This window comes from Mercenaria mercenaria, chromosome 4 (assembly GCF_021730395.1).
Source record: "Mercenaria mercenaria strain notata chromosome 4, MADL_Memer_1, whole genome shotgun sequence".
NCBI lineage: Eukaryota > Metazoa > Mollusca > Bivalvia > Venerida > Veneridae > Mercenaria > Mercenaria mercenaria.
Window position 1 is genome coordinate 67,690,231 of NC_069364.1, and position 26,748 is coordinate 67,716,978.

Here is a 26,748-nt window from a genome sequence, read left to right on the forward strand (position 1 = left end):
GACCCTTACTGTAAGCTTTGTGGAAGGCCAGCGAACCTTGAATATATCATGTCTTCCTGCAGGGCAGCGTTGACGGATGGGGGATACAGATGGCGTCACGACAAGATTCTGGGCGAGATTGCGGCCAGCCTGGATGCAGCACGAAAGAAGAAGCTTCCAGCACAGACAAGGCCGGCATTCATCAACTTTGTGAAGGAGGGAGGATCGGTTTCAGGCAACAACAGATCAACAGGACTGGAAAAGGAATTTTTTTCTGTGAAAAATTTAACCACGTTACGGCCCTTTGATAATTTGTGCTATATGGAATATAGAGAAAATCTTGTGTTTCCAACTAGTCCCGCACTATTAGCCTGATTTGCTTCAAACTTTCACAAATGAACAGGCTTTATGTGCAGATGACCATAAAGGAATGAGTTTTTTTCTGTGAATATTCTAAAGCAGTTAAGGCCCTTAGATATATTTTGCTATATAGAAAAGGGCAAATAACTGTTCGAGATATATCATTTCGATTCTAACACGTTATCAAGGATTATAATGTTCATCCTTGACGACATCCACCAAATATTTGACTATTTTGTGTTTTTCCAGCGCGCCGCTTTGACGTTTGACGTTCTGATGTATAAAAAGAAACGTATTATTTCGTTTGTCGCATCTGTTTCAGCACCAGGGAAAGTTTCCGACTTAACGATAACAGAGGCGCCAAGAGGCATATATACATGGATGCAGATTTCCTGGAGAGCACCTGCCATTCTATTTTGGAATAGTATTATAAAAGAATACAGCTTAGACCTCAGTACCTCAGGTGTATGTAGTCTGCAGTTAAAATTTTGATTCTGAAATAATCTGCCTTATTTTTTAAAAGGTTCAGTTATTCCGCCAAGTGCTTTTACGATTAAAATATACATATCTAAATTGCTCAACTTGGCACGTATTTTCTTTATGGCTGTTGCGGTATGAGGCGAAAATATTTATATATATTAATGATAAGCCTGTATAATGCTGTCAAATGCGCATGCACAATGATTTTTAGATAGACACAAACGATTAAATGCCATAATTACTGTTTTAAACATCATTCAAAAGAATCGCACTTGTCATTTAAGTGTATTATGTAAATCACTAGTAAGCAAATAACGTATATTTTTCAGAGGAATGCAACGACACAGAGTTTGTCACATGAAAATGATGAAAATCATGACTATGCAATAATTGTGACCGTGGTACCTGAAGAGACATATACATTTAAGGTTTGTTTATTTCATGGACTTATACACATTTTATTCAGTAATGCCTTTAATCTGATATTACAAAATTTCAAATTAGAAATAAAATCAGTTTTGACCTAAATTGTGTATCGTAAGTCATTGTAATATAAAGAGAAGTTCTCTGGTATCAGTTCCTAGCAAAATGAAGACTTGGCTTAGCATTTGTTTAATAAATAAATGTAAGGATGCAGTGAAAACATTTTTGCAGGTGTATGCTACAAACAGCCTGGATATGAAGGGTGAATTTTCCACTGTCGTGAAACAAGCCCCAGCTGGAGGTTTGCTATAGATTTACCAAGTTTTATGATGAAAATTGTGTATGTCTTGGCATTTAACCTTATTTCTTTCTTTCAAAGAAGCATTTTCACATAAATTATCAATTAATATGTCCCTTACGATTACATGAAAGCCTAGGGTAAGATGCGACGATGGGTTTGTCACGTTCTTTGTGTTAGTGTTAATTATAAACGGATTTAGAAATGTAATTTTATTATATCACAGTCATATTTTGGTGGACGGATAGCTCAGTGGTTTGGACACTGGCTTTCCAATCCTGAGGTCGGGGGTTCGATCCCCGGCAGCTACTCGGGAATTTTCAGAAACGCTTTTCAGTGTTTCCCACCAACTAAAGGTGTACTGGTCAGGAACCCAGGCAATCCTTGCGTGTATCAGTGCTATACACTGGGCATGTTAAAAAACCAGGCTGTCTATTCGCAACGAGCTAGGCTAAGTTAGCCGGACAAGCCTGTATCTGATTTCTGATCTCTCTGTCGTGGGGGCTTTGTCTCACTCTGTCCCTCTAGTCAGATCGCTCTGTGTCTGTACTAGTAGAGGATGAATTATGCACCCTGTGTGGCTGCATTTGAACTATGTAAAGCGCCTTTGAACGTGAAATTGATCATGAAAAGGGCGCTATATAAATCTGGTATTATAAAAATAATAATAATATTTAACATATACATATGTTAAAATTGGTTACATCAACTAATAAAGTTTAGCAGTACCATATCTAATTTGACCGCCTCGGTAGCCTAGTGGTACAGCGACTACTTCGAGTGCGGGAGGCCGTGGGTTTGATCCCCGGCCGCGTCCTACCAAAGACGTATAAAATGGTACTAGTAGCTTCCTCGCTTGGCGCTTAGCATTAAGAGGGTTGTGCTAAGACTGGTCAGCTCGGTGTCAGTATAATGTGACTGGATGGTGCATCGTGTCACGTGTCTACGGCGTGATATTCCAGTGAGGCAGCACTATAAAGTTGGGCATTGTGCTCACTGCTACAAGTAGACACCGTCGTTTATATGACTGAAAAATTGTTGAAAAAGACGTTAAACCCGAACACACACACACACACACACGCACCCCCGCACGCACGCACACACACACACACACACACATATCTAATTTGAATAAAACTGTAAGCGATATACGCCAAGGATATTGTGGAATGAAATTGTCCACATTATCAATGTTTAAATTATTCTACGCATGAGTTACACATGTCATTGAGCTTTCTTGCGACAAGATCGTATCTATCCAGCCCACAAGGCTAATTAAAAGAAAAAACTCAAAAAGTTCTATGCTCATAAGTAAAGAACTAACAGTTTAGAATAATTTCTTTAATGTGTTTTAGTAATATTTATTCAAATTGCTTTTGGTATAGGAATTTTTTTCCTTCTCCCATGATATATATTGTTTTTGCCTTCGGCCTGTTCGTCCGTCGTCTTTCGGTCGGTCCGTCCGTCCGTCCGCATTAATCTTGTCCGGCTTTCACAGGTGAAACTGCTGTCCGGATTTCGACAAAACTTCACAGGAGCGATCAATGCCAAGCCTAGTTGAACATGTCGCTGGCACGTTCCGCTTCGCTGCACAAAATGGCCGCCAGACCTAAAAATAGAAAAATTTTGTCCAGCTTTCACAGGTCAAACTGCTGGCTGGATTTCGACGAAACGTCACAGATCTAATCAATACCAACCCTAGTTGTGCAAATCGCTAGCACGTTCCGCTTCGCTGCACAAAATGGCCGCCAGACCTAAAAATAGAAAAATCTTGTCCAGCTTTCACAGATCAAACTGCTGGCTGGATTTCGACGAAACGTCACAGAACTAATCAATACCAACACTAGTTGTGCAAATCGCTAGCACGTTCCGCTTCGCTGCACAAAATGGCCGCCAGACCTAAAAATAGAAAAATCTTGTCCAGCTTTCACAGGTCAAACTGCTGGCTGGATTTCGACGAAACGTCACAGATCTAATCAATACCAACCCTAGTTGTGCAAATCGCTAGCACGTTCCGCTTCGCTGCACAAAAATGGCCGCTAGAGCTAGAAATAAAAAAAATCTTGTCCGGCCTTCACAGGCCAAACTGTCAAACAGCTGGACAGATTTCGACGAAACTTCACAGGAGTGGTCAGTACCAAGCCTAGCTGAGAATGTTGCCTGCATGTGTCGCTTCGTTGCACAAAAATGGCCTCCAGAGCTAAAGGAATACATAGGGGGAGACATATGTTTTTGTGACAAAAACACCTTCTAGTTAGTATTACATTTTTATACAGTTGTGCAATTTCCATTTAGTCATACAATTCTTAAAACTATGTTATGACTCTCAATGTCATGCCACCAACATAAAAGATCAGTTTTCTCTTTTGTGTAATCCTTGATTTTGGTGTGCCAGTCATTATACTATTTATAAGTTCATATATGTATTATATGTTTTATTCACTATATATTATATGTTGTTTTTAATGTCCATGTATGTGCATTCCTTACCGAAATCAATCAATCAATCAATCAATCAATCAATCAATTATTTACTATCATTTTATAATTACAAACAATGTAATCAAGACACTAAACAACTTTCAGATATCCATATTTACGCAAATCATATTTCGTTCATTTCAATTTTAATTTTATGAGACTAGTCAATTTGCAACAGTTGTTTTTATTAGCTATACTTGATTTTGATTAGATTAACATATATTCAATATTTATTAATTGTTTCGAAGGAGGTAAAATAATCAATCAATATAGTTAACTTCAGTAAACTAAAATATCAAGCATGCCAGTAGCGTCATTTATTGTCTTTATCTAGAGTATACAAAATGATATTGTTATTGTAACTGCATCTTCAAATTCATTGCAAAGAGGTATATCTTAAAATGAAATAATTTGAATGTTGTGTTGCTTCTTTTAGCAGTTTGAATATTTTTGGACATTGTCATTGAAAGCAAAATCATGAAAATGAAATTTTGATTTATTTAACTGTATAACTTACTACACATTATGAAACAGTGTGGTCCATATTTTGAAATTTGTCTTTGAAATTTGGGAAAAGATTATAATAGTATAAAAAGGGTCATTTAAGATACAGTGTATAATAAAAACAAGCATAGCACGTACTGTTCATCTGTTTTCCTACACCCTTTGAAATGATACAGGTTGATGTTACATACGCAGTGGTCAATAAGGTAAACACTCATTGAAAGTACTGGTCATTACATTGTTTCCTTCCTTGTCTTAAACTGTTTAGATATATCCAATGGGCTTATTTCACTGAAATATTTTGACTTGAAATATTTACTTCGAATGTAAAATCCTCACAAACTGTATTTAGCTTTATTTAAAAGATGAATTTTGTTTGCATATAAGAGCTACATTCATAATTGAATGTCATGCAGTAACAGTTGATTATAGTAGTGGAGGGCATCTCTCTAGACCGCCTTTTTCCTTCTTTGTCTATATAAAGCCGCCATCTTGGATTGGGGGAATTGGGAGCAGTCAATTTTCGGGATGGGACTTACTTGAACTAAAATGACGCCACGTTAATACGTTTATGCCCCATTTTAGATTTATTTAGATATTGGAAAATAATGAAACAGATAGCAAATAATACTGCTCTATTCATCTTTTATTTTTGTACAAATAACATTCTAAAATACATTACAAAATCAATATATACTCAATATCTATACGGGTAAGATATACGTCCATCTCTCACTGTTATCAAACACAATCCTATGCTTTTTTCGTTTGAACCATTTTTAAAAGTCTAGCTTGGCCACGGTCTCGGCATATTTTTTGAGAATCTGTCACCGTCACAACCTGATTTGATGGGCCAATAATCATGTCCTTAATTGTTTTAAAATTTATTGACATTTGATTTTTGAAATTCAGAGTGATGCCTTTTATTTTGCAGTGTTTGTTTACCAGACTCATCAGGATTTTCTAATTGATACCCATAACTTTTTGGTCCACTAGCCACAATTGTTTTGATATGATTTCCTTTTATTTCGTCCGTAAGATCACCTAAATAATCACCTGACGAGGGCATTTAATCTCCGGCTTTCGATGTAAATACAACAGAATCGGTATCCGCGTACAACGCTCGGGGTCCTAGCTTTCTAAATAAGAGTATAATTTGAGTCTAGCTTGAGCTGTTGTATAGGCTGCAATGATCACGTTGATTTTCCCAGTGGGCTCTACAAATTCATCCTTATATTTCCAACGAATCTCTACCATTTCATTAGAGACAAAGTTCACAGCCGTTACTTCTTCTCTATCACTTGTTAGTTTTTCAAAGTATAGGGCTGGTTTATCAATGAGCTCCACTTGATTTTGTTTAATTTCTGACCGAATTTTCCCCAGAATGAATTGAGCATAAGTTTAGCCAAAGCATGCATTCCCGGACCATTTTGGCCAACCACTTTTTTCCTGCTTGATTTTAAGAAATGTGTTTACATATTCAGTGAAGAGACCCCCATCTTTAGCAATAGGATAATATTGAGAGATGTTTTCGAAATGCCAGACTTCATAAAAGCAAACCAATGTGTATCCCTTATCAATGGCTTTTTTAACTTCGTCTGTTACCCATGTACCTATAAAAGCTCTTTCTTCGTATGTATGTAAACATTTAGTCTGTTGGTAGGATTTTGCACATATTTTGCACAAAGAGAATAGCAACTTTCCGTTCATTTTACCAAGGTAGGATGGGTAAAATACTTTTCGGGGTGGAAAAATTTTTTACTTTTTGTTTAAACCCCCGTCAAATTTATAAACCCGGGGAACAATTTCTGAAATTTTATTCCCTGGGTGCCCAATGGATTTTTTCCCCTTTTTTTTGGGAAAAAAAGGGAAAAGGGGAAGCCCACATCATAATTTTCGATATTTTTCTTTATCGTTGCTCCTTTTTAAAGGTAAAATCTTCGTTTGGGACCCCCAAAAAACATCTCTAGTTGTAAAGGGGATCCCCTTTAATCAATCTTTTTCTATAAATTTTTCTCATTTCATTGTTTTTTTTTTTAATTATTTTTCAAATTTCAGACCCCCCATGAGAACATAGGGAAAAAAAAACTCCATCTTTTATTTTCTTTTTTGGGTCAAAACTATTTTAAAATTTTACCCCCCCAAAGGGAAACCCCTATTGACGGGGTTTACCTTTAAATTTTGAAAATATTTTGGGTTTAACCTTGCCAAAAGGGCCAAAGGAAACCCCAAAACAACTTTCGGTCTCCTATTTCATAAAAAAAATCTCCCCTGAAAGGCCCAATTACCTTTTCACCCCCATTTCGCTTTCCAGTATACAATACCAAAGCATGAGACGGGTTTTTTTAAACCCCCTTGTAAGGTTTTCCATAGTTTGACTTTTTCCCGGGATTGTAACCATTTTTAAAGGATGATACCAATTTTGTTTTCGGGGAAAAAAATTTTTTCAAAAGACGTTTCCCAACGAGGCAAGGGTAATGCCTTTTTAAACGGATCAATTTGGGGAAATTTTTGAGGAAGCCCGCTCTAAATTTGAACAAAAACGTCTTGGGAAACCAAAACCCTGACCGCAATATTTAAAATATTTCCTACCCGGGAAAATTTAAATTTATTTATACAGTATTTTGATTCCTTGTGGGTTTAACGAGATGGGGAAGAAACCCCTTTAAATAATTCAAAAATCCAAACATGACGGGCATTTTTTTTAAAAAGGGGCCAATGGCAAAAAAATAATGGAATCAATCATTTTGATTTTTTAACTTGGAAAACAAGGACATTACTTTTTCATTTTTTATAAAGCATTTTTTTTTCTACAAAATTATTTAAAAATTTTAAAAAATGTAAACCCGTACGAAATTTGGGAAAGCCCTTTCCCTTTATTGAACCCAAAAATTTTCTTTAGGGTTTTGGGGAAAGCAGTTTTTTGACAAGAAATTTTTATTCCCCCTGGGGAAAAAATTTTTGCACCCCTTTTTCCAGAAATTTTTTTTTTATAAATTTTTATGAAAGAGACTTTTTGTTTACCCCTTTTTCCACGCAGGCCGATATTATAATTGCATTTAATAATACATCACGCTAACTGATGATATTCTTAATATGGAAAATCCGTTTTTTGGTCAATTGGTGGTACTGTTTTATCCTAGGGACTTCAGTTAATTAAAACTAACAATTCGGATACTGATGCTTCGTTTTAGATTCACATCTCTCTATTTATACAATATTATACATACCAAAATTTATGACAAGAGGGATGATTTTAACTTTAGTATTGTAAATTTTCCCCATCTGGATGGGGATGTACTCCAGGCTACATCTTATGGGGTATATATTTCTCAATTAATTCGGTTTGCCAGAGCGTGTAGTCATGTCAAGCATTTCAATGAACGTAATATATATATTACAAGTAAACTTCTTCAGCAAGGCTACCGTTATTACAAATTGCTTAAATATTTTGCTAAAGTTTACTATTGTAATTCTGATTTAGTTTTAAAATTCAATACAGTGGCACACGATTAAACCCTTGCGTGGCACCATTCATAAACTTTCACGTTACACGCTTATGTTATATCGTGCAGAGCCAATCAAATTAGTATATTTAAACCGTGAAAGCGTGCGGAAGCCCGGGGAACGAGTTTTTTTGCATTATACGCATGCGCAGCTGTAGAAGGATATGGTAAAGCGCATACGCAAGCTCGCGTCGTCTGCATGATGCCTTGTACGATCAGAGGTGGCAAGTGGAATTTTTTAACTTATGTTGCATCCATTCAAAGTTTAAATGAATCAAAACATATTTACTAATTGTCCTTCATTAAATTAACCTGTTAAGCTTTGTCTTTATGAGGCACAAATTATAAAAGTTTTTTTTTTCTTTATTATGCATATCGGGGTTTTTTTTTCGAGTTCAAAACAAGTGTTGAAATACATTTGAGTAAATTGATCCACATTCGCTATTATTTCAACACAAACGCAGGTTTTACCTAAGTCATTAAATGAACAGGAAAATTAAGTTTAAACAGTAAAGTTTTATACAAGTATGCATAACATGATACAACAGTTCTAAAGATAAATGAGATTAAGGAACAAAGTATTGTGTAACTTATTGGTGTCCTTCTCCCTATAATTACTATACATATTAAACTGCTTGTTAAGACAGACTGAAACATATAAGCGCACAACAAAAATGAAATAAAAGAAAAAACATACTGTATAAACATATAATAAAAAGAAGTATTAGGAGAAATTAATCATATTATTCCAAAGCATCGGTGATGATCTTATACATTTTTTAATGATTTGCTGCGTTTTAATCCACTGTTACAAGGACGAGTGTATACCAAGTTATCAAAATTATTCTGTATGAAATGTTTTAAATAACTTTTGAGGCTGAATAGATATAAATATAAATTTAACGCTGAGAGTAAAACACGTCACGAATACAGGGGGGTCTAGATTTAAGTGCGAGATTTGATAGATTATTCACATTAGGGCCAAAATAATACAGCTTCTACGGAGCTAGCGTATATTAGCAATAGATACGTTTTTCTACCTAGTATGTAACTATAAACACTCATCTGTCTACAAAAAATCTTATCAATCAAAAAAAAAAAAAAAAGAAAGCGAGAATGCGTTACTACTTTATATAATATGTAAATTTATTATTCAAACTAAAATACTCAAAACGAAAATCAGAAAATATATCATAAGGAAATGTCTCTAAAAATATCGTAATAAAAAAAGAATGAAACATATCTTTTCGGCAAAATTTACATACACTATCATAGTTACAAAAGATTTTATACATATTTAAACATGCGCAAAATGCTACTCCCCGCTAAAACAATTAATGGAATAACCGATGACACAATATCCATCCCGCCAGTCAGAGGAATCAAAGTGCAATAACCGCCTTTGGCGGAACGTTACTGCGTTTGTGACACTAATCAGAATGAGAAGTTCACAATTAATACATATTTGTCTCGATTAGCTCGGCAATATCTCTATATTGCAAATATTGTGTAAATATGAAAAAACTTTTCCGCGATACGGCCCCAGCTGTTTAAAACTATACTCAGGCAGTTAAAATCGAACCCTTCTAATAGAATAAAACGTACATAGACAATGTCTCAATTTAAAAAACAAAACAACCAACTTTACTTTGTAATTAAAGCACTATTGTTTTCATGCGGTTAGCACTCTGTACAATAATATATGGGGAAAGGATGAATTATGTGAAAGAAAGGAAAATCCTGCGATAAGTCATGTCAAAACGACCAATATATTTAGGGACTGTGTGTTCGTATTATGGGGACAACCTTTTACTTCTCGTGTAGGATAATTTTTATAAAATATCACCTTAGTTAAGTCGAGTCGGCCCACAGTTTATGCTATTAACTATGGACTAAAGTACAACGGTATATTTTCCTGTACTTGAACATCGTACCTTGAAGGAAATTTATTTCTGACCTGATGCAATAAGAAACATGATGGATCGCTTGCCGGTAAAAACAGTGAAAAATATTGCTCGAGGTCCCGAAAAAGTCATGCCATTAAACTTCAACAAAAATGTTTTTAGTTGTGTTTCACATATTTAACATTTTTTTTTTTTTGCAGTTAACGTCGGACCGACACATGATGATCATATGGCGACTTTCCAGCTTTTAATGGTGGAGGGAGACCCCGTGCCCTCCGTGCATATTACATCACGAGCGGGCACCTGGGAAGAACCACCCGACCTTCCGTAAGTCCAGCGATGGCTCCACACAGGAAGAATTCACGCCACCGATGAGGCTTGAACCCAATCAATGAGGAGCAATGATTTGGAAGACATCGACCCATTAACCACTCGGGCCACGGAGGCCCCAACAAAATTTATCAAGTTTTCAAGTTTTTACTATCAAAATCGGGAAATTACGTTACAAACAAATTCGTAAAACGCGGGGGAGAATGATTTTCCCTCCGTCAGACTAAATGCATTACACTGGCTTATCAAAATAAAAACGTATTACACCCTGACTTATATATTTCCTAAAATTTCAAACAGTTGTAACCTATTTCTGCAATACAGATTAATGTGTATTCTTCGTTTGCTATAAAAACAAACACGTGCTAGGGTGGGACCCGTAATAATTCGGCGGGGTCCACAGCAAATTATCTATCTACCATTTGCTTTTCCAATCTAAATTGCTATTCAAAGTCTGTGTATTTTTGGCAGCAGAACGAGAAATATCTCCAATAACGAAGGTTCGAGTATATAGTTTTCATTTCCATATAGATTTCATTAGAGTTTACAAGACTTCAAAGATGATATTGTGACCTTCTTATTCGAGGGGCGTACCCTATAAATAGCATATAAATTGGTAACGCACACGCAAATCATTTTTTGACGTCAACGAACACGAACCACCACTCGGCCACCAAGTCCACCACCACCCGGCCCCTGCACAACGACACATGATCAGTCCAAGTGTAGTTGCATCTATCCAAAAATATCACTATATGACCATCCTGGTGATTTTAAACCTTGAATACTATTTTCAATGTTTATTAAACCAAATCACAAGGCATAAACTGCATTTCCGGAGCATCAATCGTGGATAATACGTGATGAAAAATGTGGCGATTCCAAGCTTAAATACAATCCGCATTATAAACACCCATACTGACAGCCGGACGGCAGACACAAAAACACTATTCTATTCCGCTTTTGGCAAGGACCAAAAAGGAAATCAGTTTCAGATATGCCTTAAATTGAGTAAAGATTCTCGTGCATTTTACTTTCTCATCATGATTTCAACTTTATTACCTTTTTGAAAATGACGCATTGGACCGGAAGAATTAAGTCCAAAAATCGGAGATAATTTTAAATGCATTCAACGTAGTACATGTTCTTGATACTTGCTTTGCCATCTCATGAAGTTAAACTGTCGAGATGTTCTTAGGACTTTTGGACAAGAAATATTAGCTACATAAATGGAAATAAACCGAATACTCTTTCAACACAGACATCAGGATCTTGTAAGATGCACTTCGTCTCACCCGATATCATGTGCATCGTTAGTCTTAGTTTTCAATGAAATGTCGATCTGACAATACGAACTTTTTGTAACCTCGATCAGTCGGAAAATCAATAAATTCGCCTATAAAAGCAATATTTTATTCTGTTATACTTAAAATTAATGCATAATTTTGATACATTTTTTAATTATTCTTAAATTGCGTTATCTATTATTTTTTTAGTCCAAAGATTATGCACACATATAGCATAAATATAATTTAATTGTAAATGTTTTAAAAAAAAAAAAAAAATATATCACCCTTTGATTATTTATAGAGTATAACAATATTGCCTAGGTGTCAAGAATATCCGGTCAGTGTGTTTCAAATCGGGTCATAAAATACGTTACCCCAGTTACTTCAAGTGATACTATTATGTATTTTTTATGGTTTTGCGTTGATATGAAGATATTTCACTTTCTTCCTTCTTTTTCTGTAGTCTTTATCCCTTCCATCGGAAGTTATTTTTATGATTTTCAACCCTTATTTTATTAATCGTATGACAGTAGGAAATTTAGAATTCACAGAAATAAAAAAATACTTTGTCCCATCTATGAATTTAGATTATACCATAAATCGTTATAGATGTGTTTCCGTCAATATTTACAAGTAAAGATCCTGGCCCCAAATTTCATGAAAAAAACTTAAGTAATTACTTAGTTAAGTCTGCTATTCTAAAATTGAGCAATTGCCTAAGTTATTGTTATTTATGTTGACTTTTTTATTGAATTATAGTTTAAAATATACTACGGTAGTAGTATTGTCAGCAGTACTTAATCAAGTCACGCACGAATATATTTCTATTTAAGCACGATATTAGAAATTTAATCCTTACCTATGCTTAATTACTATTTTGAACTTGTCTATCTATTCAATTTGGCCAGTACTTTAAAAATTATGAAAAGGGGTGCATACCAAATGTTACTGCAGAATGTCAACAGTGCAGATCATGATCAGTCTGCATGCGGATGTGCCGGCTGATCATCCATCTACACTGATCGTAAATTTATGTGTTAGATTAAAAAAAAAATTTTACGCATTTAAAATACTTAGATGGCCTAATTCATATATCTTGAATATTATTTTATTTAACAGACTGTTTTCTTGTGCGTAAATATTTCTTTTTTTTTGTACATAGATATACATTTAAAGGATCCAAATACTAAGGAAAGTGAGTTTGCAATTTTTTTCATAGCCAGTTGCATAGACTTCTGGCAAGACACTCATAAAGAAGATTGGCAGGTCAAAATTTACAGCAGGTCTTTGAACTCAAAGAAATGTTTGTGTATTATGTTGAAATTTTCATTAAATCGACAGAATGATCCCCCCAAGTCTTTTTAACTTTCTTCATACTTCATAGAAAAATAATTGTACATAAACTGCGATTTAATTGAATTTTTTCTACATACCAAACTATTCTTTTCAATAAATGAAATGTTCTGTGCTTTTTAAAAGAATTTCAAATGTTCACTTTCCTCATGTTGGACTTTAACATGATGTTTCATGTATTGAAAAGAAACGTAAATTATATGTGTTAGATGTATAAAATGTAACGATTTCTAAATAATTTTAGATAAATATTCGTATTCTTAAATATCACTTTTTATTGACAACTGATAAAGTAAATATAAATGTTTCGACACTTTAATGATAAAAAACATCATTCAAGTATATCGTTTCGCAAACCGCCCGCAAAAAAATGACCAAAGCTGTTTAATTATCGACCCAATCCCCGTGTTACTACACATCAACAAATTAATACTGAAATCGACGAATGCATGTGGTATCGCTGATAAAGCTAATTGAATTCGGAAAATCTGCTGTCCCCGCTTTATCGTTTAGAGATGTCAAAAGTGGTAATGCAACATTACAAAATGTGAGAAAAGGTCGAACAGACCGACAAAGCGATAAAAAAATAAAATCTCAACAAAAAAAAAATCAACTTAATTGTAAACATAAAATAATAATTATAACGAAATAAAATACAATAAAGAAGCGAAAATAAAACAGAACAGCTACCATTGCATGTATTAAACACGACATGTGAAAAAACCGATGAATCAACATCCTAAAAACACAAAAATATTTTTAAGGTAACTTTAGTTTTACAACACAATAAACATTTTCGTAATAAGCCAACCTCTACGTGGAGCGTTTTTCAATTGCAGAAATAAAACCAGAGGCCATGATTCCCTGTAATCGTTTCACCGGCAAGCCATTGCTCAAAAAGGATATGATCAAGTTTTGACAGAGAGGGTCCCTACTGCTCAAATGCTGCTATTTATGTACTAACCTTAAATTCCCTTACATACATATATATCGTTTATACATAAAATAAAGGAGGTAATTGTCATAAATTCAAAAGTTTATCTACCCTGATTGTCGAGTCCAACTGATGCACAAATGAACATTTCAAATCAGTGTCTCATTGTAACTGAGATACAACCATTTAATTAGAAACAACGGGAGGTAATTTGACAATAAAACAGTCCATACTATCTACCCTGGTTTGCCTTAAAAACAGTCAAACTAAAAACAATAATGAAAATTCCAAATAAGTCGTATAAACATCCATTTATATTAAAATCAGGGGAGGTAATGATGCATTGTATATGCATGAGAAGAAACAGAGTACAAGCCTATACAGCAATATATTAGTAAAGTATTCATTATTATAAATGTTTCTATCAAGAGTACCTAATACGACTCTTCTTACCATGAAAGACAAAAATAACGTTTCCAAAAAAAAACAAAATCTCATTTGAAATACTAAGTGTATTCATATAGATAAAAAATAAAGGGAGGTAAATTGTCATAAATTCAGTCAATATGTAATCTTCACTGATTGTCCAAGGCCAACTGTTGACATACATGCAATTCAGATCCAGTATCCTCGTTGTTACGAAGAAATATCCATTTTTAATATCAAATAAAGGGAGTAAATTTGAAATCAGTCCCAAAGTACCTACCCTGATTGTCTCATTGCAACTATGACAATAATGAAATTTCTAAAATAAGTACCTGTAAGTACTTCTGATATAAATCCAATATGATTACAATCAGGGGAGTACTCAGATATTAAATAACTCATGGAATCCAAGATTTATTGTTGTATGAATGATTATTTTGGAAGTTCGTATCAAGTCAAACCCATAAAAGAATCCTCTATATGGTTGCAAAGGCCAACATAGCCAATTTTGGACCTATAGAGGGGCCTAACTCTAGAACCGCCTGATGAATCTACCCAGTTCAAGAATGGAACCAAGATCTTTGGTGATACAAGTTTGTGCGCAAGTTTAATTAAAGTCAAATCATAAATGAAGCTAGCTATTGTGCAACAGTTCAAAATAGCTAATTTTGGCCCTTTCAGGGCCATCACGTCACTCGAACCCAAGATGTGATCTGGCCAGTTCAAGATAGAAACCGAGATCTTACGGTGACACAAGTTGTGGCCAGCTATATTAAATTCAAATCATAAATGAAGCCTGCTAATGTGAAGACAAGGTCAAAAAATCTAATTCTGGCTCTTTCAGGCCATCACTCCTGGAATACATAATGCAGATTGGCAGTTCAAGAAAGAACTAAACCTTATGGTGATAAAGTTGAGTTCAATTTTGATTAAATTTTCAAATCAAAAATGAAGCTGCTATTGTGCAGACAAGGTCAAAAAAGCTAATTCTGGTCCATTTCAGGGCCATAACTCGGAACTCATAAAAGGATTTGCCAGTTCAAGAAAGGAATCAAGATCTTATGTGATTCAAGTTATGTGCAAGTTTTGGTTAAAACAAAATCATTACTGAAAAACCTCTATCGATGCAGATAAGAAATTGTTTGACGCACGCACGGACGCACGACTGACGACGGAGGGGGGGGGGGGGGGGGGGGGGGGGGGGCGAAGGTCTGATCACAAAAGCTCACACTTGTCAAAATGTTGACAGTAGAGCTAAAAACCAAGCAATAATTGGTCTTGTGCATTAATATCCAGTATTCACTAGGATAAAAAAAATAGCTTCAAACAACAAACCATTTGTAAACCAGGGTTAATTAGTACTTGTTTCAGTCCGCCCGCTAATCTTAAGAATGCGCCAATCTACTACCGTGCAAGGTGTGAGTCGATTCCCGGCGAGGCGTATGTTCTCTGTGACGATTTGATAAAATACACTGTGCCTGAAATCATTGTCCTCACCAACTCTGATTAGCATGTGGGGAAGTTGGTAGTTACGTTGCGGAGAACAAAGTTTGTTACAGGTTATAAAATACATGAACACTGGTTTGGTTAACTGTCGTCATTACATAACAGAAACACGAAGTATGAAAACTGTCAATCCACTACAATTTTTACGAACAAATAGGCCGGAATCGGTCTTACAAAAATCAAGCATACGAGAACTTATTCATTTTAAATAGACATAATGACCCTTCGTTTTAAAATCAGGATTCAATTACATTCGCATTTAAAATAATTGTTTCATCAAAAGTGCAAAAATACAATTCAGTAGTTATACAGACATCAACAAATAGGAAAATGGGCGCGAAAAAAAATGAACAGAAAATAACGGATTCAGTAGTTTTCGCAGTTTTGGCTCTGTAGAAAATACATCCTTTCTTGTGATGCATTCTTTTTGGCTCAAATTATTTAACAGATCGAGGGCTTGGCGCAAAACTATTGTATCTTGTTCTTTATTTATATACACTTACAATAGTTTTGCACCAAGCCCTCGAGATATCCTTGATATGTTGGTAGCATTTTCCGTCGTAAAAAAAAAAACAGAATTTGTCACGAAACAGTCATTCTTTCAATTTGTATACTGCACTGACAACATTCCTCAAGAAAAAATAACAAGTCACAGACCTTTCAAAATGGCCCGCGGTGTGTTGCATTGTTCAGTGCGCGCTGCACAGCTCAAAGTCCCCCTATTTCATTTATAGAGAATAAGTGAGTCAATACCTCAGCAAACTTCTCTGTGGTTACCTTAGCGCGAAGTGAATGTATTCGTCTGTTCTTGTCTCGCTTCCAATATAAGTGTCGTCTGCAGCAGTGCTTCCACATTAATTGTAAATGAATTTTTAATGTAAACAAGCATAGCTATTATAAAAAACGCTAGTATGACGGGCCGTTGCTGCTCTTAACGCGTCGTAAATAATTATTTTAACATTTTAAAACATCCTACCACAATTAGACACAATCACAGCACAGTTAAAACGGAATCGTGTGCCATGAATGCTCAGTCGTAGGGCGTCCGCCCTAAGGATCGAGAGGCTTCCGAGTTAGAGCACCACCAGGAAGCAGACAGCGAAAAAGAGGTCACAGTATATGGCAGAGTACTGGTCCAGGCGAAAAGACTTTATTCCTGAAAGATACTCTCTTCAGATGACGGAACAAAAACTGCAGCTGGCCCGAACGCAGTGACTTTACATCACGGGGATGTATTCACAACAGCTCTGTTCGAGCGCAAGATTTTTTTCCCTTAGACGGGCAACATCATAATCGAGTTTCTTTCTCTCCACAAGCGAGATTTCCGGACTTAACGCCATATTTTCGTATAAAACTATCGTAATACCGTCTCGCAAAGCGGGCCGAAAACCGCAAACAGTCTATCACAACCATAATATTCAAAAGAGTTCCCTGTGTAGATTCATGCAGCTGTCCCCCCCACCCTCCGATAAAATATGCATGCAAACATCATTTTCCCGTCATGCGCTGAAGTTAAATTTCCTTTATTTCCACACTGCCAAATGTTTTACATCTTCTAGTTACCTTGAACAACAACATTTGAATGCATACGAAAATCATAGTATCACGAACCAACGAAGTGACACAACTGTTTACTCGCCATTCGAAGAACTTTCGCAGGTTTGATTTATCCGCCAGTTTTATGAAGTCTAAACCTGAAGATTAAAGTCTCAAATACCGACTTTTTCAACATATTTGATTTACATCGCAAGACTTTCAGTTACTATTACATAGACCTGATTAAAAAAGAACAATAATGTCGTAAACTATTGTATTTGTATGCCCTGCCCCTGGAAAAGAGTAATAGAAAAATAAATTAAGATGAATACAACTTACATGAGAAAATAGAACAGTTATAGGACGAATTATTAAGTACTTTTTTACAAACCAACATGGTCATAAGACTCTGAATCGCTCACCTAAGTAATATGAGCCACATGTTTAAAATGGCAAACTATGCTAAAAGAATTAGAAAGTTGGGTCAGTAAGTCAACCATTCATGGTCACAGAAAGACAGTTTTAAATCAGTGTGCAAACTGCACATGCATCCAAATGTCAAGGCTGCATCTTAAAAAACAAGGAAGTAGTCAGTAAGTCAGTTCACAGTCAAGTGACCCCTTAAAGCTCGGGGTCATCCAGGTAATTAAATAAAACAGAGTAGGAATATGATCTGATAAAATTTTTAAGTATCTATTTCCTGTGTTTTTTAAATCATAACTCATGTAACAAGTGACCCAGTGTGTGTCCTCTTTTCAACCAGGGGCATAATTAGAACAATCTGTTAGAGATCACCCTAGGAAAATGCAACATACCAAATATCAAAGGCTAAGCCTTGAACTTCAGAAAAAAACATTTCTTGTCCCTATATAAATTAGAATACTATTTATTGAATAGCGGAGCAAATTAACGCACACGGTCCGTTTTGGAGTTCGAGTTACAGCCTCGTAACTTATAGAATCTTAAGATATTTTGATTTCTTTCCGAAATAATGTTTCCGGCAACTGTCTGACATATTACATATAAATAAAAAAGTGCCAAATTGTAATTAACACATAAATGTACAGTTGGCATGAAAAACGTAACTTTAACATTATCAGTAAAAACTAGACGGAAAAAAGTTCAACGGGCCGTACAAGTCGAACCACCCCTGGGCTTACGCCTTAGCAAAAAGTGTGTACTTTTAGCGGCAATTATTCTGCCTTTGCGACCAGTCAGGACTAAAGATGTGCGGGCCGATCATGGCTTCAATTGTTTGCTATTCGGTCCAGTAAATTTGAGTGAACACCACTTCTAATAAAAATGACACAGCCTCAAACTTTTATGACAGACTAGTCCTTTTTTAAGAAATTTAGCAAGGGTAAAGGATAAACTATATTTAGAACACAGGAAAACCAGCATATTAAAGAAAATGAAAGTACCATTTTTTATAAGCCATTTTTTTAATCTCCATTGGGAGACTGACTGTAATGAAATTACCGAGATTATTGTTGTAATTGTCTGTAATCCCGAAACCTAGATGGCCACAGTCACAATTTGCTTAGTATTTATAATGAGCTTATAAAACACGTATATATGCTTTAGGAGTTGTAAAATCAATGTCCTGAAAGGCATAAAATAAATTTCAAAAATAATACAAAGACGTTTCTAACATATATTGTGGTTCAAAGTACCGAATAAAAACTCCTCAGTATCCAAACGATATTCAACTCTGAATAATGGCTGTCAGTTACTTTATAATTTCTTTAAGTAATGACTTATAGAGTTGTGCACAACTAATAACACAGCATCAACAGAACTATTATAAGGACACCTGATACACATACACTTAATGCATAACTTTGCACGGATATACAGTCAAAAGTTTTGTGCCCGAGGTCTGCACTGAAAGATCACAGTTTAGACTATAGACCTGGAAAAACATACAGTAAGTTTATAAAAGACTTACAGAAAACAAGAGGCCCAAGTGGGCCTTAGAGTCGCCCAACAGACGCAAAATTTGACCTAAGTAAAACTACCTTGTGACAAAAGTATTACATTATAAAATAGAATTTTTTTAAACAAGACGCTGTCGAAGGACATCGCGCTCCACTATTCAGTGATTTGACAGTAAAAAGAATATATATCTCAATAAGAACCTCTACTTAAAAGGACGATACACTAAGGGGCATAATTCTGTCAAGGAACACAAATAATACTTATTTTGGATTGTTTTACCAGACCTGCAAATGACGATGGTAAAGAAATATTTTGAGTTTCAAGTCATAATCTAATAAAGTACCTAAGATATTCCCAGAAAACAAATTTGGTCAAACAAGAGCTTTCTCGTAAGACAAGCCAAGCTCGACTATTCGAAATATTTGTCACAGAACAAGGAAATTTAATACCCAAAATGTTAAATATCAAAAGAAGTATTAAGTTCACAAGGGGACATATCAGAGTTTATGTACTTGATGCAAACAACTAAGTTTATAACCCCGAATAAAACATGATAAGTTTCAATTCAAAATCGGCATTAAGTTTTGGGTATAGTAACTTGCATGAAAAACTTTAAACCAGAATTTTCTAAGTCCAAAAGGGGGCATAATTTGCTCAAAATACATGTTAAGAGTTATGGATCACTTGACCCATTGATGGGGGTTGGTAATTGACCTAGAAAAAAGAATAGATAAGTTTCAAAGCTATATGCCTTTATGGAAATATCTGTATGTACTTGCACGCAAACTTTATCCAGGATTTTCAAAGTCCAAAAGGGGGGCATAAATATGCCCAAAATACATGTCCAGAGTTATGGACTTGGTGCATATCCACTAGTTTTAATAATCCCGACGACACATGTGCAGTTTCCAATTTAAATAACCTGTAGCAGTTTTGGAGATAGTTACTACTTGCATGTAACAATTAACTAGTGATTTTCTAAGTCAAAAGGGGCATAAATTGGCCAAAATACATGTCAGAGTTATGGGATTGACCCCATGAGGTAGTAATTGATCTAGAAAAAGAAAAAATAAGTTTCAAATCAATATTGCCTATTAGTAATATCGTGTATGAACTTGCACGCAAAACTTTAACCAGAATATTTTCTAAGTCCACAAGGGGCAAAATTTTAGCTCAAAATACATGTCCGAGTTTATGGACTTGACCCAATGAGGTAGGTAAATGATCTAGAAAAAGCAAAAATAAGTTTCAAATCTATATGCCTTTTAGTAATAGCTGTATGTACTTGCACGCAAAACTTTAACCAGAATTTTCTAAGTCCAATAGCGGGCATAATTTGGCCAAAATGAAGGTCAGAGTTATGGGACTTGGTACTATCAACTAGTTTTATAACCCCGAAGACACATGTGAAGTTTCAATTCAATATCTGCATTAATTTTAGAGATAGTAACTTGCATGTAATACTTTAACCAAAATTTTCTAAGTCCAAAAGGGGGCATAATTTGCTCAAAATACATGTCAGAGTTATGGAACTTGACCCAGTGAGGTTGGTAATTGACCTAGAAAAAGAATAAATTAGTTTCAAAGCTATATGCCTTGAAATGATAGCTGTATGTACTTGCATGCAAAAACTTAACCAAGATGTGACGCCGACGCCGACGCCAGGGTGAGTAGAATAGCTAGACTATTCTTTGAATAGTCGAGCTAAAAATTAAAGTATGAAAGGGGCATAATTTGGTAAAAAATACAAATCAGAGTTATGGGGATTGTTACCACACATGCAGTTGATGATGATAAAGATACAACTTAAGTTTCAAATCTTTATCTTATGTTGCAGTAAAGTTATATCCACAGAGCGAAGATTGCCAAAAATCTTTAAGTATGAAAGGGGCATAATTCTGTAAAAAATACAATCAGAGCTATGAAGAATGTAACTACACATGCAGATGATAATGATAAAGAAATATTTTTAATTTCAAGCAACTAAAGATATATCTATAAACGAAGCTTTTGAAAAAAATAACATGAAAATAATTCCATGTATAACAACTTTTTGACCTTGACCTTGGGTATAATGGGACCAGCCCCTGCACAGTCTTTGTTTGTATGCTGGACAATGTTAATGTGAAATTACAGTAAGATATAAGTAACAGTAACAAAGATATGACAGAAAATACAAAAGTTGCCGAAAACCTTTAACCTTAAAAATAATCTAACACCCTGGTGACCTTGACTTTGGGTACAAGGGCGCAGCTGTTTGTATGTTGTGTGCTATGCTATATGTTATGTGAAGTTACAGTAAGATATAAGTAACAGTAACAAAGATATGACAGAAAAACAAAGGCTGTCAAAACATTTAACCTTAAAAATAACCTAAGTATAACACCTTGGTGACCTTGACCTTATGTATAATGGTCCCTGCCACTGCACATACTTTACTTTGCTTGTATGCTGAACAATGTTTATGTGAAGTTACAGTAAGATATAAGCATGATAAGCAATAGTAACAAAGATATGATTATACCCTTTTCTAGTATGATGTCAGATGTGAGACACAGCACAAGATCTATTTGAATATATCTTTATTTTGCTGCCAGACCTTACAGTGTTCAGATGTGGAATGGCACACACATCTGTAACAAAAAAAAAAACAACAACAAAAATGCATCAAATATACATTTAACCTACTAAGCTGATAACAACCTTTTTAGTCAATACCAAAATGTTAATATTCAGTCAAAACAAATCTACTGTACTCATGACAATAAATGGTAGTTACAGAACTTACACTGAGTTATAGATTTTATCTATCAGTCTGTAATCAAGTAAGGCTTTAAAACAGAATTTTTCATTCCTTTTCACTGAGAGACTTTTTTCTCTTTATTCAATTAGACTTTTCTTCAGATAAAATTACATATTTAAGTATACTTTAAACCTGAGCGAGAGCTAATGTTATAGATGAAATATTTACAAAAACAACCCGTAATGACAATTCTATGACAACTAGTCATAACTATTACTAGTACAGCAATTACTTTAAATACTGGTTATTAATACATGTCAAAGGGTTAGAAATAAGTGCAGTCAGACTGGGATTCAAACCCAGAGCCTCGGAATACCCTTCAGATGCTCTACCAACTGAGCTACCCGGCCGCCTACACACTTTCTCCCCGTTTTAATATTCAAGTCCTATACCATGAGATATTTCCCCACCATTTTGAAATTTGTCCTTGAATTTTTTTCAGTTATAGGTACTTAAGTATATATAAGCAATTACAGGCGTAGGAGACTAGCCAGTGTAATACCATCACCGTCCAAAGCTGGGCGCCAAATGTCAAAGGGTGAGAAAAATGTGCAGCCAGACCGGGACTCAAACCCGGGGGCCTCGTAATACTGTTCTGATGCTCTATTGACTGAGCTACACGGCCGTCTACATAATTTCTCCCTGTTGTAATATTCAAGTCCTATACCATGATATACAATACCGGAATTCAGTCTAGAGTAGAGATCCGGGCTAGTCCAATTTGATGTGACCTTAGGAAATATTGAGATACTTTTTCATAACCTTAGGACGGCCAGCACATATTTATGCAATCTCGCCAGGCATATATATGTTTTTGACAACAGAAAATGAGTCACTCGATCTTAAGCTATTTCCGGAAGAAAAGAAAATGAAAGTAGAAATGCTAAACTTGAAAACGACAGCCATATTTGATTTGTAGATAGTCAGGGGTCATGCGCAGGGGTCACCCCGTCTGGATGCTCATGGACTTCTGTTTTTGTTTTGCTACTGGAGTCAATTTTCAATTTTCAGCACTTTCTAACAAACTGAAACTGAGACTACCTGAGCTTTAGTACAGCATGTCAGCTTTTCATCTACAAAAAGATATTTGAGCTCAAATAATAACAAATCCCAAATGGGTCCGTCACGAACCAAGGGTACACTGATAATTTTGGAACTTCATCAAATCGCTCAAAAGGTTGTTTTTGATGTTGTCTGAGAGTGTCAGTATATGCCTTGGATGTAAGATATAACCATATTTGAGAACTGCAGACCTAGACATTTCAGAAATATTTTCAAAATTAATTTTGTATAATAAATGTTGATTCTATGGAAGCGTGAAAGGGTCATCGGACGCTAATATGTTTTATTACGTTAAGGCTGCGGGAAGGATATAGGCAATACCCCCTTGATGTGTTTGTAAAATAAACTGCATTAGCATATCTTTTTTAAACCACATACGCATGTTTAACAGTTTCAAATGCTTTAAATATGTCAAAATATAACTTATTCAACTAATAATAGCGAAATTCTTCTCCCTTTCTTTTCTGAGGTGAAGGTCACGATTGACTGGTTTACAACATGGTCATTCAATTTCATCAGCAGCTTGTTAAAATAAATGATGGAAAAGTACCGGTCAACATCAAAATGCTTCCGGTGAATTGAAAGAAAGGCAGAGAAATGAATTGTCGTCTTATTTTGGAGGTATATTATAACCCTAAAGCACGTCACTTGTATAGTTCTTTGAAAACTTGCCCCAAAGGCAAAATTGGCAGCGTTCAAAGTTGAAACTTCACAAATTTATGTGCTGGTGTAATCAGATGTGCGTTTAAAGGTGCTGATTTGACTGTGACTTTTTTCTAAACCAGGGCTCCAGATAATTTTTTTGGCCAATGAGTATTTACTCAACATATTTTTTGTGAATGAGTAAAATGGTAAAATCTGAAATTGGCTACAAGTAATTTTACTCTTGAAAATTTTTAAATGTGAAAAAAACCAGAAATCAGTTTTATAACATATTTACTGGGTGTAACACCCATGCATTTGTTTGCAGTTTAGTTTCAATTCATCATTTAAGTTAATTTGCTTCTTTTTTCCCTTGGTTTGTTTTGGCTTCACACTCGCTATCGAATAAAATAGAATATTCAATATACCTTTAGCTATGTTTTTGGGATCAGTTTTGTTGGTTTAAAGAATGCATAGTGTGTTTGTTCGCTTTTTTATACATTCTTAGAAATAGACATTTTTGTTTATTCCGCACCGGAAATTGATATTTTAAATCGACACCGCTTTAAAATACACTACCGTACCATCAATATTAATTCTCAACTATTTGATATACACAGACATTGAGTGTAAAAAATAGTTTAACCTAGGTTTATAGAGTACCATTCAATGCGTGTATATGTTCAATGTGGGAGAATTAATGCTGACTGTGCTCATGTTACATAAAGCATCCAGACGATTCAGATTTTGTTTACGCCAATAAAAAGTCATTGCGTGCTGTTATTTCATATAGATCTACGTTTTTATATGCTTAAAAATTATCAGACATGTGTATATGGGTGGTTTTCAAAATAATGAAGCAAAAGTGTGACATAGGGGTTGAAAATTCAAACTGATTTCTTATGGTTGTCACCTATTTTTTATGATAGCAAATACTTCAAATTTGAAGGAAATAACTTTAGGAAAGTGTTGAGAAATGCCAATCAGAAAATATTTCAGCCTTTAATTTGAAAGTTCAGTGAATTTCCAGTAAGATGGGTGATAAATGTTGCATGGTTTTATGACAAGGAAATATGTATAACAGTAATTTTTTCAACATAAATGATAAGTAATGGGTGTATGTGTATGGTTTGAAACTTATTTAATCATATGTTTGTGGACATTGGATTTAAAAATCACCCTTTCTGCACAAATCTGACATGAAAATAAAACTTTACCTATAAAAGTTGTTGCTGAATGCAAAATAACTAACATATAATTATAAAACCTATTTTTTTCTCACACTTTGCATGTTTATAAACCACATGCCAAATTTCAAGAATGTCCAGTAATTCTAATTTCTAGAATTGTCAACTCAAAATTGAGTTATTTTACAGATGCACAGGGACACATACTGAAGATCAGTGTAATATTCATCCATTATTAGTTTTCTATTCATAAAAAGGACTAATGGTAATCAACTTTAGACAAAATACTATTAAAAAATTAGTTTATTCCACAAAATAACTACAAAATTAAAAATTTTCACTACAAAAACATGAAAATTCAACAGAATGTAATGCTTTAAATGAAAAATAAGTACTTTTATACATAACTAAACACATTGAAATCATTTAATTTACATGCAATGCTTATTCATAGTAGAAAAATGACAAAATGCCATGCATGATAAAATGGAATAGTTAAATTCATACATACTTCATAATTTTACTAAAAAAAGGGGGCACAGGGGACAAATTGTATCAAAAAATTTATTCATGGAATATGTTCATGGTAAGTAAAATTCTTTTAACTACATAATATTTACTAGTGAACAATACATATTTAGGTAAACTTAAGAGCCTAAGAAGCAATAAAATTGATGTTTCCACTTTTAAACTTGAAAATTGGCAACTTCAGAAAAAATGCAAACAGTGAATTTTAAATTGTCCAGGGTTTCTTATATAATGCTAAATTATCAAGAAATGCCTAAACTTTGCATTCACACTGCTAAGAATATAGAACTGCCAAATGCAAATTACAGTAATGCTATGACAATTGATATATGTCAAAAAAGGGTGCACAGGGGACATCACTTTTGGCTCTGTGAATGTTTAACAGTCAGTAATATGTGAAGTTGAACACTGCTTTTGTATCTGTTGTAACTCCCTTTCAAGGAAAATAAAGTAAAATCCCATTTTAATTTAAAGAATAAAAGAAATCTGACACTTAACAACTGAAAAGGTGCACAGGGGACATTTTTAGGTGTATAGACACCCATCAAGTTTCTGAGAAAGTTGATTTATTAAAGAAAAAAATCATAATGTGTCTTCAAGCTGAAAGGATAAAGATCTTATTAAAACATTAAGACTTCAGAAAAGTAATAAGGTTATGAAATTGTAATGTTCAACATTTAAATTTAGTATTTTTTTCACTATTTTTTGTGAAGGGGGTTCCTTCACAAGATGTGAAATATTGGTAACAATAAGATGTAGGTAAATGAAAAGAAGTATTTTATTTAAATGTGCAGAGTTTAAGTTACATAAAAAGGCCAAAGCTGTAACAATAAAACATGGTTTTAAAAAGTAAGCCACAGTTGAAAACCATACTTCATGTAAAATGTCACACTTTTTTGGGTGCACAGGGGACAAAATTAGCTATATAATTTAATATAACTTCAAAACTGCTTGAGCCATCAAGATAAAATTACACACATTTATTGACTACATTGATTTGGATATAATTTGCTCCAAAACACATTCTAAAACTAAACTGAATTAAAGTAAGGTGAGAGAGAAGAAAAAGCTTCATTATTTTGAAAACCACCCATATGCATTATTTCAAAGCGTAATTTACGCTAATACAAATCTTATCATGAGCCCTGTAAACAATTTTACTTACCGAAATATTGATTAAAAGATGTGTAGATATATGAATTTACAGGCGATATACTGATTTATATATGATCTGTTAATTACTGTGTGTGCTCTACTGGGTGAAGTTCTGTAAAACAGC

The 26,748-nt window shown here is 34.5% G+C and overlaps 1 protein-coding gene across 1 annotated transcript in view; it reads left to right on the plus strand.

The window, feature by feature from the left end:
• Positions 1 to 664: 664 nt before the first annotated feature.
• The window catches only part of LOC123553465 (tyrosine-protein phosphatase 10D-like), a 44,187-nt gene continuing 18,103 nt past the window's right edge, over positions 665 to 26,748 (plus strand). Inside the window, exons 1-3 of the mRNA XM_045343171.2 lie at positions 665 to 804; positions 1,149 to 1,247; positions 1,474 to 1,543. Coding sequence (XP_045199106.2) covers positions 721 to 804; positions 1,149 to 1,247; positions 1,474 to 1,543 — 253 coding nt within the window. The 5' untranslated portion in view covers positions 665 to 720. The remainder of the gene's footprint in view (positions 805 to 1,148; positions 1,248 to 1,473; positions 1,544 to 26,748) is intronic.